Source organism: Chiroxiphia lanceolata, chromosome 17 (assembly GCF_009829145.1).
Source record: "Chiroxiphia lanceolata isolate bChiLan1 chromosome 17, bChiLan1.pri, whole genome shotgun sequence".
In the NCBI taxonomy this organism is placed as follows: domain Eukaryota; kingdom Metazoa; phylum Chordata; class Aves; order Passeriformes; family Pipridae; genus Chiroxiphia; species Chiroxiphia lanceolata.
The window spans coordinates 8786761-8802397 of NC_045653.1; the positions used below are offsets into that span (position 1 = coordinate 8786761).

General features: G+C 44.7%; 1 protein-coding gene across 1 annotated transcript in view; it reads left to right on the forward strand.

Moving 5' to 3' along the window:
• Positions 1–2748: 2748 nt before the first annotated feature.
• CDH4 (cadherin 4) overlaps positions 2749–15637 on the forward strand; it is a 425959-nt gene continuing 413070 nt past the window's right edge. The window contains exons 1-2 of the mRNA XM_032705113.1: positions 2749–2891; positions 4964–5075. Coding sequence (XP_032561004.1) covers positions 2826–2891; positions 4964–5075 — 178 coding nt within the window. The 5' untranslated portion in view covers positions 2749–2825. The remainder of the gene's footprint in view (positions 2892–4963; positions 5076–15637) is intronic.

Sequence of the window (15637 nt, forward strand, 5' to 3'; positions counted from 1 at the left end):
CCATTGTTTGCATGCTGAACCTGTATTCTGCTCTGACCCTTCTGGAAACACCTCAGTTTGGGAAGGCACCCACTGTCTCACACAGCCCAGTGTTATTAGAAACATAACTGGGACTCGTACTCACTCCATTTGCAGACTCATTTCCTGAGCACAGAGTTTGTTACCACAGCTTAGAAAAGAGGGATGGCAAACTAGTTTGGGAAAAAAAAAAATCAATTTGCCATCAGATTAGAAATCAACTGTAAACATGTTGAAGAATTCTATTTTTTTTTCCACTACTGCTCTGCCTTTTCTTCACAATCTGTTGTGGTGTCAGACTTATTTTGACAATACTTGTAGAACTTGTCATATTAACAAAGTTATCAAACAGAACGAGCACATGCATAGCAACAGCTGTAGTCCAGCAAGAGTCAAAATAACCAGCTACAGGTATTCACAAAGAAATATCCACACTGTAGTTGCCCAAATCCAAAATATTCCCAGTAGACACCAGAGCACTTGTAGTTTTATTTAAATAGCAACTGCCCTTCAACTTGGAACAATCTACTCCAAACTTTTGAGGATAAATATAAAAGAAGAAAATGTATTTTATACTTATATATATATATATACTTAAGGATTTATTTTTGCTATGATAGTGTCACTCGATTATTTCTCCCACTGTGAAAGTGCTTCATAAAAAAGGGTCTACATTAAATTCAATACAATGATGGGATTTATTTCATGTTATATAACAAACTCAGAAACGCTTGTTTAAAAACAAAATAAACCCCATAATCCACTAAGACTGTAAATTGGTGGGGTTGGAACAATCTTTTCATTATTCGTGTCTACAGAGCTTAATACAATGAGGCCTCAGTTCTCCACTAACGTCTCTAGGTGTTAACACAATGCTATTAAATCTACTCAATAGCCAAAGATGCAGTCAGTGGATTTATGTGTCTCATTCCTTCAGAAACGTGAAAATCTCACAGAACAGTTTAATGACCAGATTTTTCAGCTGCAGTGTCTGATTTTGCACGTACATCAGATAGTGTGCATCTATTTATGCAAATCGTGGTGGGATTTATATGCACAAAATATACATGCCCGGGAACTTGTGGTATTGAGTTGCATTGGGAGAGGGAGAGGATGGTGTTTGGGTGTCAGGGTCATGCTGTAGGAAAAGAGCAGGAGCTTGAAACCACTGCTTTCTGCTCTCAGTTTTCTGTGTGACTGAAGTTTCACTTTCTGGCCCTGCGTTGATCTTCCTTTATTTTTACACCAGAAAACCACTAGTTCAGTGGAGTTAGCTTTCTCTGCTACTGATGTGGATGTGGATTGGGCCTGACAAGCCTATTTTCCTCTAAGAAAAGCAGAGCCAGGCTCGCAGACACGGCTGAGGAGCTGTTCCTGGCACTACCAATTTCTCTGTGTGATCCTCAGCTCATCTAAATCATTCTCTGCTGGAGAGGCACTTGCTGCACCCTCCCCAGCGTGAGTGCAGAGCCTGAAGTGGGGGCTCAGGGACCTGCACCCCCATCCCTGCCCGCCCAGAGCCCGTCCTGACCCTCATCCCACAGAGCCAGACCCTGCTGCCATGGAGGCACCTCCTGCTCTCACAGAGGGCTGATACCAGCAAAGCCCTTTGCAGGTGAAGCAGAGGGTCCCTGCCATGGCAGGGCTGTGGTTTCTTCCGTTGTTGTTCTTCTCCAGGTATTCCACTTTTTTATCTCTGGATATATTATGTTTTTCCTCCCCAATAGATAATTTTTCCTGTGGAGTTGCTACTCCCTTCTAACACCACCTTTCCTCACGGCCTGGGTTCTGCTCTCCTCACGGGATACACTCACCAACCTATGGATATATGTCTTTCTTTTGGACACACTCGTTTTCCTCACGGGATACACGTGCTTTTCACCTGGACACGTTAGTTTTTTTCCCCACTGGGCACACCTTTCCAGGGATATATCACTTTTCCCCTCGATATGCTACTTTTCCCCTCAATGGACGTTCTACTTGTTCCTCCGTGGACACACGTGGAGAGGACTGGAGGAAATGGCTTAAGGTAATGTGATAACCTTAAGGTGAGACGGGGGAAATTCAGACTCGGTACCAGAAAACACGTTGGCACTGTTGGGGCGGTCAGGGACTGGAATGGGCTGGTCAGGGATTGGAATGGGCTGGTCAGGGACTGGAATGGGCTGCCCAGGGAGGTGGCGGAGTCACCACCCCCGGGGGCGTTCAGGACGCGCTGGGTGATGCGCTTTTAGTGGTTTAGGCTGCGCAGGGTTGAACGCTTGGACTTGCCGATCTCAAAGGTCTCTTCCAGCCTTGACGATTCCACGATCCGTCTCCATCATCTCCGTGTTGTTTATTGTTTTGGGTTTTTTTGGGTTTTTTTGGTTTTTTTTTCCCCCCCGGGTCTCCATCATCTCCGGATGCGCTGTTTTGTTTGTTGGTTTTTTTTTTTTTTCCGGTAATACGCCAATTTTTTTACCTTCGGTCATTTAAGTTCGTTCTCCGCGCAGCCGAGGCTCCCCGCGGAGCTCCGCAGGGCTCCCAGGGACGCGGCGACGCCGAATTGCCCCCCTCCGCCTCGCTTTTCCTTGGCGCTCTCCCTCACCCTCCCCTTCCCCACGCTCCCCTCGGCCCCCTCCCCTCAGCGGGGCGGCGCCTGCCGCTTTAAGGCGGCGCGTGCCCGCGCGCGGCGGGGCGGGGCGTGGCGGCGGCGGCGCGCGCTTCACCTGCAGCCCGGAGCGGGCAGCGAGCGGCGGGAGCGGGGCGGCAGCGGCGACCCCCCGGCCCCGGCTCTGCGCGGCCACCGCCCCCCGCCCGGCGGGGCCATGAGGACCGGCTCGAGGGTGCCGCTGGTGCTGCTGCTCCTCCTTCCCGTCTGGGGCTCGGCGGCGGTAAGTGGGGCGCCCCGCGGCGCGGAGGGGGGGGGACGCAGCGGGCGAGCATCACCCGTTCAATTCGCATCCCCCGGAGGTGCCGCCCCGCCGCAACTTCGCGGCGCGCGGAGCTTTTCAGGCGGTGGGTGCTGCTGCCGCCACCGCCGCTCCGCCGTTTCGCCCGCTTTTTGAAATCGTCGTTGCGGGGTTTAATTGTTAAATTTTTATTTATTTTATTTTTTTTTTTTAAGCTGCGCCTCCGCGGTGCGGGCGCAACTTGCCCTCCCTGTGCTTGCGCCTCGCCGGACAGAAACTTCGCGGGCAGCGGCGCGTCCCGGCGCGGAGCCGCTCCGCCCGCCCAGCCCCGCGGAGCCGCCGCGCCGCGCTCCCCGCCGCCCGCCCCGCGGAGCAGCCGTGAACTTTTATCTTTACGAGCCCCTAAACCCACCGGGCGGGCGCGGACCATGTTTGTGAGGGGGTGGTGATGGTCTGAAAAGTTTGGGATTTTTAGGGTTTTATTCCCACCCCGTCTGAAACGCAGGGGTGTCTGTAGAACATCAACAAGCGCCTGGACGCGTGGCTGCAGTGTTACAAAGCGAGCGGGGCTGCCGCTGGGTTTCGGGCTGCACTGGCTGCGGGAACAAGAGCCGTTTATTTTTCTGCCTAGATCCCCCGGTGCCAAGTTGAATGTGTGAGGATGTCCCGAGCCCTGGGGAGGCTGCTGGGTGCGCAGGAATAGCCCCCATGCGCTCTCGTTTAGCGAGCACCGCTACAATAATGGGGCGATTTCAGATTCAAAGCCTGTTACGTTCAGGGAGACCCTTAGAAATGTTTCCTAATGGCAACATCTTGCCAGTGACGGTCAGAGTCCACAGAGCCGCCGCTTCCTTGCGCTTCCCATGCAGTAGCTGGCATCCGTCTCCCGAGCGTGATTCTTAGCTGAGTACGTTGGCTTGCGTTCTGCTTACTAAGCTCCTCCGAAAGGACCCTTCGCTCCGCTTCCCTTCTGTCTCTCTCTAATGCAGCATCGTCTGCGTCCGGGAGTGTTTCGGGGGGCTCAGGGGAGCTCTGATGCTCCCCCCGGGGAGGCAGGTGCACGCCTGGAGTTGCACTTTCCCGGGGAAGTGCCTCTCCCGGTCCCCGGGCTTCGGCAAGCGGCTGGGACTGCAGGCGTCGGAGGTGCAGCCGGCATCGCTAAGCGATGCTCTGGCTGGCTCTGCCGACAGCCCGGGCGCGTTAGAAATCCCCTGCTACCAGCACTTGTTTGTGCGTAAATCACCTGGCACTCGTTAGGCATAAATCACTGGCTTGTGTGCTGTCAGCGAGTTCCTTGGAGTTGGGGTCTGGGACCTTCCTTGCCAGGGAATCCCAAGGAGCCTGGACTGCTGTGACTGGACTACTTTGTCCCTGTGTCGGGGGCTGGATCCCCTCTGTGCAGTCCAAAGTTGCAGCTGAGTGTTTAGCTGGATGCTTGTCCCTGGTTCCTGGCACGCTGTGTATGAGACTGTGCATTGTTACATTTTTGATTGAGATCCCCTCCATCCTCTCCCACTGCTGGGGCAACTGCGGAGCCTGGAGGGTCCCAGAGGCAGCAGCAGGCAGAGCCTTGGAGGCTGGCGCAGGGTGAAGGGGAAGGAAGGGTGTCTCTACCTGGTCTCAGGCTCCTGAGGCTGCTGTGAGCTGGCTGTTTGTCCCCCTTCTGTCCTGTGCTTTGCCCGGTTTCTCAATAGCAAACCTCAGTGATTTGGATGTTGCAACATCAGGCCTTTCCGTGTCTCCAGTGCGAGCACAGCTCACCCTGATGAATTGCTGCTCTTTGTTTCCTCCCCTCTTCTGACAGTGCCCAGTATCCCAGTCTTCCTATAAACAATGCTCTCTTGTAGTCAGGCAACTACTTGCTGGCCCATTTTATTTTTGCAGCTACAGTATGGATCCACTCCAACAGATAGACACTCTAACACCAGCAGCTTCTGCTTGCACACTGCCTTGCTGTGCAGGTTTGCCCATGCCTGTAACACCTCATCATTGGGTGCAAAACGTTTTCCCAAATGACAAAAGTCATGGTGTGCCTTTTCCTTGTTTTTTTGCAGGCACACAATGGGGATCTTACAGTGAGACCCACATGCAAGCCTGGCTTCTCAGAGCAAGACTACACAGCATTCGTCTCCCAAAACATCATGGAAGGGCAGAAGTTACTCAAAGGTAAGTGGAATAAAAAGCTTAATAGCTTCTACAATAACTGTATTTTCAGGAGGTGAAAGGAGGCTTAAAGATTCTGGTTTTGATGGTGAAATTGTCTGCAGAATTATGTTTGTAGGAGGATGAAACACTAAGTGGTTTACCTGAGCACAGTTTTGAATACAGATGAATCACTGGAAGTCCGTGTGCTGTCTGCTCCAGGTGGATTGTTTGCTGTAGTATGCAAGGTCATCACTCTTAAGTCTCCCACTCCCACCCCGTCTGAAGGAGCTCTACATTTGATATTTTAGAAAGTATTTTTATGTATGAAATTCAAAGATCCCTAAATTATCCCTGCTTTGAAATGCATGATAAAGCAGACGTTGTTGTTGGAAATGTGGTAAACAAGCCTACAGACATTCTGTTCACAAATGTGGCATTCATTTTCATTACTGCCCCACTGACAACATGAAAACATAGGCAAAACGAAACTACCAATTAGCTTTATAGTAATTGCGGGATTATAACCAGTTTTGTGATTGTAAACTCTGAGATGTCTTCGTAATCCAAATAACAACAGATTATCCTGTGTATTGATTTGTCTCCCTTTCAAGTTAAAAATAATTAAACTTTAGATTTGCATGGCACAGGAAAATACTGTTTTACTCCAAGAGAATTTTTGAAGATCAAACCTCACCCCCCCAAGCACCCCCAGGAAGGTGGGGAGCACATCAGAACGATGCTCTACTCAAGGGTTTATAAACCTTTTGCTGCTTTCTCCTGAGCACAGTTACTCACATGCATCTCTCTGCCAGAAGGCTGGGATTTCTGTCTTCCTCCAGAGCAAACACCTGCTCTGTTACTTTGATTTTTCTCAGAAGAGAGGGAGAGTTGTCAGTGTTCTCTCTGGCTTCAGCAGAATCCAGGACTGGACATTTTTGCTCTCCATGAGCTGGCAATCTGTTTTGTTTCTGGGCCCAGTTGTCTTAGTGTTGCCATTAAGGAATTCTCTTGCCTGGCCTGGCATCAATTAGTAAACATTGGGGAGTTTGTTTTTAGTTTGAAGGGTAACCAAATAAGGAACTGACATAGACAATCCCAGGAATACAGCAACACTGAAGAGGCCAAATACCAATCATTTACACACATAATAGCAATTTTTCCCAAAGATTTACACTGGCTTTACAGGTCAGTCTGGAAACTGAGTAGATTTCATGCTTTTTTAGCTTTGGAAATTATTTGATAAAAAATGTTCTCCAAGTACTGTAGAAAGCAATATCATAAATATATTTGCTCAGAAGAGTATTTTTTTGCAGTTTAGTGCTTGATAAATTGTGCTGTGTGTTTATGGGGGTGGACAACAGGGATGGAGCAGAAGGTCTCTTTAGAGGCATTAGCTGGCATTGACTTTGAAGAGAGCACAGTGCTGTCATTTCATTTCAGTTTTAAATAATTTTTAAATATGAAATTATATTTACATAGGCTGTCAAGTTGATTTGAATGAAAATTTATTTCCATTTAATATTATCCTTTAGGGACCAGTTGTAGTTTCACATTAGTCATGGCAAACCTGCCTCTGATTTAGGGCTGAACTCACCCTGGGGACAGTATATATCTATGCCCCACTTGTAAGATTCATGACCTGATAACATTGTCACAAGCTCCATGATTTGTAAGCATTTTGTCAACCAAAGGAGGAAGAAAAAAGTGCAAATGCTGTGTTTGCTAATAAATAAACTATCATCTTTACACCTTTTAATCTATAGTCAAATACATGCTGTTGTTTATCATAGGAAGCAAATATATCTAATTAATTTATACAATAATGGGTGAGAAGATTCTTCTTCATGCTTGTGTTGTTTTTTATATATACTCTAGCCTGTAAAATTGGTAGTTTTCCAGTTTAGGTTTAATTTTACTTCCTAACACTTGATATGTCTGAAGCATAAAATGTTTATCTCTTTCTTCCATCTGGGTGAAGTATTGTACAATAGTTCAGACCAAAAATGGGTTCAGATTGCTTACATTATCGTGTTTGATAGATTGACATATGTACTGTTTCACACCATCTTACCACGCAAAGCTTTGCTGCCAGCTACCACCATCTTATTCATCAGCATTCAGTAATTCATCTTCAGGCCAAATGGGACTGTTTGCTTGGGGGGAAAAAAAAAAAAAAAGTAGGCAGGAATTCACCTGTCAGTGCTTTCATGGAATTTGGGGAAGGGGGGGAAGTGTATATGTAGTGCTGGTGGCTCTCAGGGGATTTCAGTGAGCAAATATAAGGTCTTTAAGGTGCAGAATCCTCATTTTGTCCTGAAGAAGGAGATGTGGGACAGTTTATACTGCCTGAAGGCTTGTTCATCAGAAACCAGGGAGTGTGTAGAGCTCAGCGTAGTGGGGAACTTCCACCAGCCAGGGAAGTTTGGATGTCCCATGGATCAGGATAAGCTGATCAGGATAAGATGTTGGCAATAAACCCAACATCTCCTTTTTAAGCTTTGTAATATCCAGCTCTCAAATGTGTGCAGTGTTATGAATGTATCAAAATGAAAGTGTTTATAGAATTCTAGGTTTGAATCAAGTTAAATAGATAATGACTGCTTATAATTGGCTTATTCCAATGGAAATAGCTTAGCCTTAATTTGACAACAAGAGCTTTTACAGAGTCATTGTTTTATTATAAGTATGCCGTAAGCTATTAGCTACTACTTTGTGGTTCCTCTTATTTGCCTGAGTCAGCTCTCTCACATGCTCAAAACATACAGATTCTAGCAGGAGTTATTTGTTACACAGTAATTAACTTGTTTATGATAAATGGATGGGAGAAATGTCACGGCATTTTGTTTTATGTATAAATGAAAAGCATCTGCATTCTAAAAATTCCATGTTAATTAGACTTAAAATAGTTTTTCCCCAGCAGTGCCACAAATACCACATATTGCACATCACTGCCAGCCCTGTGGCCTGAGGATGGGATATTAGCTGAGGTGATTTGTGGAGCCAGTGCCTGCCTTAGAAATGCCGTCCCTACATCTCTTAATGGAAGTTACTGGGGTGTAATTTGTTATATTTCTGTTGTCTTTGTGTTTGTTTGCAGGATAATAAACTTAGCCTTGATCACTGATGCACGATAATGTTTAAAATAGGTTTGTTAACTATCTTCTTCTTTAGCCTAAGGGGAAAATCTCAAAGCCTGCAGTATGGCAGAGGACGATTGCAGCACGGGTATCTTTTTCTCTTTTTTAATTATTGATGTTAACTTAACATGGTGAGAACATTGGTCCTGAGGGGTGGGGAGCAGCGACATGCAGTGCTGCACCAAAGGCAGTTCAGCAGTGACTCGGGGGATCTGATCCCTGAGTGTGAACTGAGGTGGAGGGGAGTGATGATGACTAGTGACCTCTTGGGGAAAGAGAGAATAAGGAGCAGGATGCTAAAAGCAATGTGCAGTGTGATCCAGGGGGGACTGATACTCTTGATAGTTTATGCCCTTTTCCATTTTTTGTAGGGTTTTTAAAGATTGTAGTTAATAAGAAATACATTTTCCCAAATGAGAAGCTCAGGTTTTATTGGTGTGCTGGGAGGCCGTGGCAACTGGGAGGAGGTGGGATGACATCAAGGTGTTAAATTCATTATTCCTCCAGTGCAGTGCTATCTAGTACAGCACATCACCTCTCAGATACACCTCAACCAAACAACTCACAGCTTTACCTACCACCAGGAGACAGCACAAGCAGTTGGGATGCACAGCCCCTCTTTTGTTCTTCTGTGCATCTCTTCCTCTGCAGTGATTCATGTTTCTGTTGCCCACCCCGAGCAGTTCCTGTAGTGCTGTAGCAGGATAACTTCACTTGTGTAGGCAGCTACGTTTGGGTAAAAGTGTGTGGAAGCACAGTTTATTTTCATATGGGAAGATGAATAAACTCTGCCAGCATGTTCTGCTTTAAGCAAGTGTACGCAACCAAAGGTAGCCAAGCTCATGCAAATGTATAAAAATGTAATTGCTTCCATACTGGGATTTTTACTAGCATTATTTTGTGTTAGAAGTGAATAAAATGCATAAAAGCTTTACTGAAATACCTGGTTTTTAATAAGAATTCAGTATAGAGGCTGTCTCTTTTAAGTTTTTTAGAGGTAGGATGTTCTTCATGGTTGAAAGCTTTTTGTTCTCCCAATGAGGTTTCAAAACCTCCATCCTACTGAGCCCTCATCCTATCCAATGTTAAAGCTTAGGAAGGCTGTGAATACTGTTTTGAAAGCATAAAATGGGTAGACCAAAGAACCCCAGCATCCCCAGTCTTCATGGGATACAGTAGATAGTGTAGGCTTCCTGCTTTTCCTTGGTTTAGAGTCCAAAAAATACACAGGTACCCATCTGCTGTTGATTTTGGTAGGAACTTGGTTCCCACAGGGTTCTGCAGGTCAGGATCTGCCCCTGAAGTGTGTTTGAGAGGTTGCCTGTGGCCTCTTCTGCCCCTGGTCATGCCAGTGTCTTCTCAGTGCCCCTTGGTGTGTTGTACAGATGTTTTTGGAAAGGGAAGATCTTGAGGAATGCTGGGCTTTGTTCTGATGTTTCGTGGGGTTTTTGAGCACCTCTTGAGGGTTTCTGTTCCTCGCAGCAGCTCTGCTGCAGCCTGCAGTAGCCAGTGCCTTCTCCAAGCTGCTCTGAGTTGAAAAAGCAGAGAGGCTTTTCCATTCATGTTTTCATTATTTTCTGCTCTGTGATTCTGCATGAAAAGCAGTTACTGAAGTTATCGTACACGTAATTAGCTTCACAGTTCCCTAATAAAATCTGAAAGTAGGAGAAAGTCCACCGGGAATGCAGAACTCTTTCCCTAACCTTTCTTCATTCCTTTCTTGGAGGGAAAAGAGGCAGACAGACATCAGCTTTCTGTGTTAAGCCTGTACATGCCCCAGTGGAGCTGCCTCTCAAAAAACGTTTCCCGTGTTCTGCAGGACAACTTCTTTTAGAAGCAGTTTCTCGTGATGGGCAAGTTGCAAATCAAACCCATGATTTCAATCATGAGTTCCAGGGGAGACCCCAGAAAGAGCTGCTGCAGATCAGGGAACTGCTGATGCCTATTTATTTTTAATGTTGTTCTTCAGATCTAAGTTCTGACACAAAAATGATGCTTAAGATGACGTTTTTATCTAAATAAAATTGCACTTAATGAGACTGGAGTAGTCAATAACACTCTGTAGAGTTAATCCCCTTACACTGTTTAATAACTGTATATATTGCTTTCTAGTTCAGAGCTTTGAACCAAATTCCTCAAACCCAAGTAAAATTACTTTTTTCTGCATTCTGGGGAGTTAACTGATTTTTATCTGAATAAATCTGCTTCTCCAACAACAGGCTTGAAGCTTCTCTCTACTTTCAGGGATTTGTCTGTTGAAGAACTGCACTGCTTCAAATTAGGCACTCTAAATATGTATTAAGGAAGAAAATGAAACAACAATTTCTGTTGAATAATTTATTAATTTCTTTATTTATGCTTAGGCTTTTAGGAAATAAGCCATGTCTGGAAGAGTATCAATTTGTTATTTATTGTGAAATACCGGTTGTTTTGAACTCCAAACTGATAATGTTGGGTCTTTTAAGGTCAGAAAATGTTAATTTTAAAGGCAGTTCTTTGTACAGGAACTGACTGTCGCTGACAGAGCTCATGAGCTCTGATCTTACAGAGCAGATGCTGAAAGCATTCTGGAAATTATGGTTTTTGCATGTGGCAATTGAAACTTATTTATTCTAGCAGTGAAATATTTTCTTGCTTAATTTTCATTGACCTAATGCCAGTTCTCAGTGCCTAATTTCATTGATATTTATGTGCAGGCCTCCTTCTGCCTTAATTTCTACCCTGGAAATGAGTGTAATGTTTTTTTAGAGGTGGCTTATTTTATTGCAAACTCAAGCTGGTGAAGTACTTGGTTCGACAGCAGCGTGGGCCATGTGCACAGCTCATAGAATATTTTAGCAATATAGATAATGCTTAAAAGTCTTATTTGAAGGGCAAGAAGAGATTAAAACTACAGAGGATAGGATTTCATTAGAAATCTGCTTCTTAATATTTTTTCATGGAATGAATTTGAGTAACACAGGGAAAGAAGGGAGTTTCTGTTTGAGTTACTGGTAAATTCAGAATTGGTGCTGCTGCTGTATCAAACTGATTTTTTTATTTTTAGGCGAATGGAAATAGTAAGAACTAAGGCCAGAAAGTGATGTTTGAAAAACAAAGACCAGTATTTGCCTCTGGGAACTCCAGCTCTGTATGGTTTGACGGAGGGTTTGAGATGAACCTGTGGCAGTGATTAGAGACAGATTTCTCCAGGATCCTGATGTGGAGCACTGCAGTAGGAGTCTCTGCTGGCTTGATGGACTCAATCTATATCTGGTTTTGTGTGTGTAAACCTTTTATGTGCTAGCCAAAGGTTCTGGAGAGGGTTTGGCTTCACATTCAGTGCCTAAATGACCCCCCAGTGTTGCTTTTTCAGGTAAAACCCAAAAGTGTCCTTGGCCAGCCCTGCCATTTGAGGGTTTTCTTGCTGCTCAGTATGCTGTGATACACTGTTTCTTATATTTTGGTTTAATATTTATTTATTAGTATTTCTGAAAGGACAGGCTGAGAGCCCTGGGATTGTTTAGCCTGGAGAAGTCTCAGGGGGAGACTTTATTGTTGTATATAAATACCTTGGGAGAGTGTGTTGAGATGATAGAGCCAGGTCCTTGTCAGTGGGGCACAGAGAAAGAAATGGATATGCAGGACTTTGCACTTAAACATGGGAAGAAATTCTCAGTGTGAGGGTTGACAGACACTGGAAGAAGTAGCTCAGAGATGTCATGGAGTCTCCATGGATTCTCCATGGACCTTGGATATACTTGGAACACAACTGGGCATGGTCCTGGAGCCTGCTCTGGCTGACCCTGTGCTGGACAGCTCTAGAGAGGAGCCTGTCCAGCCTCCACTGTGCACTGTTCCTGTGGAAAACTTTGCAGCTGAATAGAAAAGAAGGCAGAGTGATGAACTGAGCTTCTCTGCAAGCACAAATCAAACAGCTTTAAATAAAAACATTGCAACACCCTGCAAAACATGATCCTTACTGGGAAATTGTGTTTCTCTAATTTCTTGGAAGCGTAACCTCTAAAGAGAGAATAATTGAAACACCAGGGACCAGCATTCTGCTGTTTGCTTCCATTAATGTCCAGACTTAACCTAGGCATAGTTTGTCTCCTGGCATAAGGAAATGTTACACTTAAATTGAAAAAGCTCTTGGTTTCCTCTTTATTTTTAGTAGAATAAAGGAGAACATACAGAGTTCCCGTTTTCCCAAAATATTTGCCATTAGAACTGGCTCCTTCGCTTCTTTCAGGAGAACGTTTTTCAAGCGAGTTTTCTGCAGTATGAAAAATAGTTGGGTTGAACAAGATTTCTTTTTGCCACAGGCCTACGATTTTTCTTGCTTATACTCATTACCCTTAATTTCTATATTAATTTCGAATTGCAGTTGCACAGAGGGAGAGAGCAGTGGCAAATGCTCTGGCATATGGGCTGCACTGTCATTGGAAGCAGCGACGTTCAGCCGCTCTTGCTGCCCCGTGCCTGGTGACCCCGGGCTCCAGCATCTCTCTCTGCCAGCCTCTGCAGATTCCCACTTTCTGCTCCTTTCCAATGCGAAATTGTAATTATTTTTTACTTTTCTGCCACTGTTTCTCACCACTTGCCAGGGTTTTGTGATAGAGAGCCAGTGGCAGTAGCTCAGCTCTCTGCTCGTTGTGCTGTGCAGGAGCTGCTGCTTGGAGGGGTCACATAAGCTACAGCCTATTAACATTAGCATGGAAATAGCAGCCACTGCGTGGAACACACTGTGGGGATGTTGGAAGCTCCTCCAAGGACCCTGAAGATATGTATGGGCCACCCATGAAGGAGAAAAAAAACCAAAATAGATGCCCTTTCTGCTTTGAAACGAGCCAGGCTGTTTCATTGATACCCAGCAGCACTGCAGTCATTAAAGGCTATTACTGTTCCTATTATAAATCACAGTTTTCTAGCAGTTCATAGGCTAGTCACAAAAATCACTCTTAGTCTAAAATTTTGTTACACTGAGTTTGTCTAGTAGTAATTTCAATCCTTTCAAAATGAAATTGTCTTTAAAATAATTATGCGTGTAGCAATTATCCAAAGACAAATAGTCAAGATTACAAAAATTATTCCATACAAAGCTATGGATCAGCTTGTGCTGTCAGTTCATGTCTAGAGAATCATAAAAGGCAGGTCAGTGAAACAAATTTCTGTTATTTCACCACGTAGGAGGAAAAGCAGATTGGAATTATTGGTATATGAAGAAAAAGCATCAAGAAACAAGCTTGGAAAGATGTTGGAAAATAAAGAAATTGCTACAGTTGATAAAGTGCAAATCAGGACTAGTTTAAAGCATTAAATTTGATACTCTGTTTGTTCCTGATATAGTCTGTGGTGATGAATAGAAAACTGTATAAATCAACCCTGAGTGTTTGATACCTGCCCTGCAGGTGCCTCTGGCCACGCAGTTCCTTCCCGTGAGTCTCCCTGATGTCACCAAGAGCTGTTTGTGATATTACCTGGACCTGTGTGTTGGTCACAGCCTCCTGGAGGAACAGGGCTGGAGGAGCTCAGGAGGGTGTCTGATGCACTCTCCCTCCTCAGGGCATGAGCAGCTCCTTTGTAATAGGTTTGTCCCTGATGTTGTCCTGAAGATCCATTCGTGGGGACCAAAGCCAATATATGATATTGCTTCCCTTCCCTCCCTCCGTGGTTAAGCTGAAGCTCTCTCGATGCAATTTAAACCTGTTGCTATTTGTCACAGACACACAGAACAATTGCTGAATTTTTTATTTTTCTTTTTCCTCTCCCTCCAGCACTCTTGAAAATATTTTTTTTTAGCTTCTTTAGGCTGAACCCCTCATTTGTTCCCTTTCATGTGTCATGCTTGGCTCCCTCCTCTGAGCCCTTACCTTTGTTATTCACTCGATGCTCCACATTGCTATGATGGTGCCAGCCAGGGCTCACAGTGCTGAGCAGACACTGAGCATTACTTTGCCTGTTTTGCAGGCAATACTCCAGTTGATTTATCTAATGTGATGATTGCTTTTTTTCTTAACAGTATGATACTGTTGACTCATGTTCAGCTTGTGATCCAGTGTAACCTCCCACATCGTTTTTTGATGAACTGCTACCTACCCAGTCATTTTCTATATGTATAGTTGATTAATCCTGCTGAATGATGTTACCTTGCTCCTCTTCTATTGAATTACTTTTTTTTTTTTTTCCAAGCAGACTTATCTGACTTGTTAGGATGGTTTTGACTTCTACTCTTGACCTCCAACAGTGTTGGAGTTGCGTCCTGCTTGCGGATGGCTTGCAGATGTAACAAGCATATGCTGCATTCCTTTATCTGCTCTGTTAATAAACACATTGAACAAACCCAGTTCAAAACAGGCTGTGACAGAACCCATGTGATGGAGCCTTCTGCTCTGACCGTGAGCCATCCAGACATGCTCTGGGTAGAGTTATTTCAGTAACCCAAATTTAAATGGGGGCTTGTAAGCTGAGCTTTTTATGTCTTGATGTTGTGTATCTGGGATCTGTAGGAACACAATTCCAAATGTCTTCATTTGTCAGTACTTTTCTGACTTTTATGAAAATTACAAACATTGAGATCTTTGAATTTTTGCCATCTAGAAGCAATCCAGGTTAAAAGCCTGGGATAGGTTCATTCAATTTAAAGAAATTGCTGTTGGAGGGGAAGGACTTCTGGAATTCTCTGTTCAGTTGGATTGTTTAAATGCCCAGGACCAGAGGTCTGTCCAGGCTACAGGACAAGATTTGCAGGCTGGCCTCCCTCAAGGTGCTGGAGGTGTGTTCAGTAGAAGAGATTTTTATTGACAGAGCTGTTACTAATCCCAACATGAGCGAAAGAATAGGATTAAATGAAAGCTAAAATAGTAAGTGGGAGAGTTGTACCTGTATGTGGAGTATGGACTGTCTGGTTTAGCCTGTTTTTACTGTACTGATGGCTGAGGATTTTGGCTTTTGCCTTGTCCCAGTTCCCATCCTGGGAGCCATCTCATCTTGTAAAGTGTGGAAAGCAAAATGTTTGCCCTACACAAACCATTTGGGTTTTGCACTGTTTGTATCATATCTGTATTATTCATAGAGCTTTTTAGGAGGCCGAGCCCACACTTAAATATTTTACTGTTTAGTGTGTCTTTGATTTTGCCCATCCTGCCTGTGTGTTTTTGGTAACTGAAGAAAGCCAGATGCCTGCTGCTCCCTGTGCTGGAGGAAGAGACTCCCTCTGCTGATAAGATCTCATTCTGGAGCACCTCAGTTTAGGAGGGGGAAAGAGTAGGGCTAGAGGATTTCCAGCATTTTGCTCCTAGTGAAAGTGCTTCCCTGGGGAATCAGAAAAAGTCATGGTTTCAGGTCCTGTGTGCCTTGCTACTTGTCTTTTAGAAGCCTAATTGTTGCTGGCTGGTTGCTTAGCTCCCTTGAAAACAGAAGGTTTACACAATTACACATGAAAGGCAACTGTTTTGCTCATCTCCA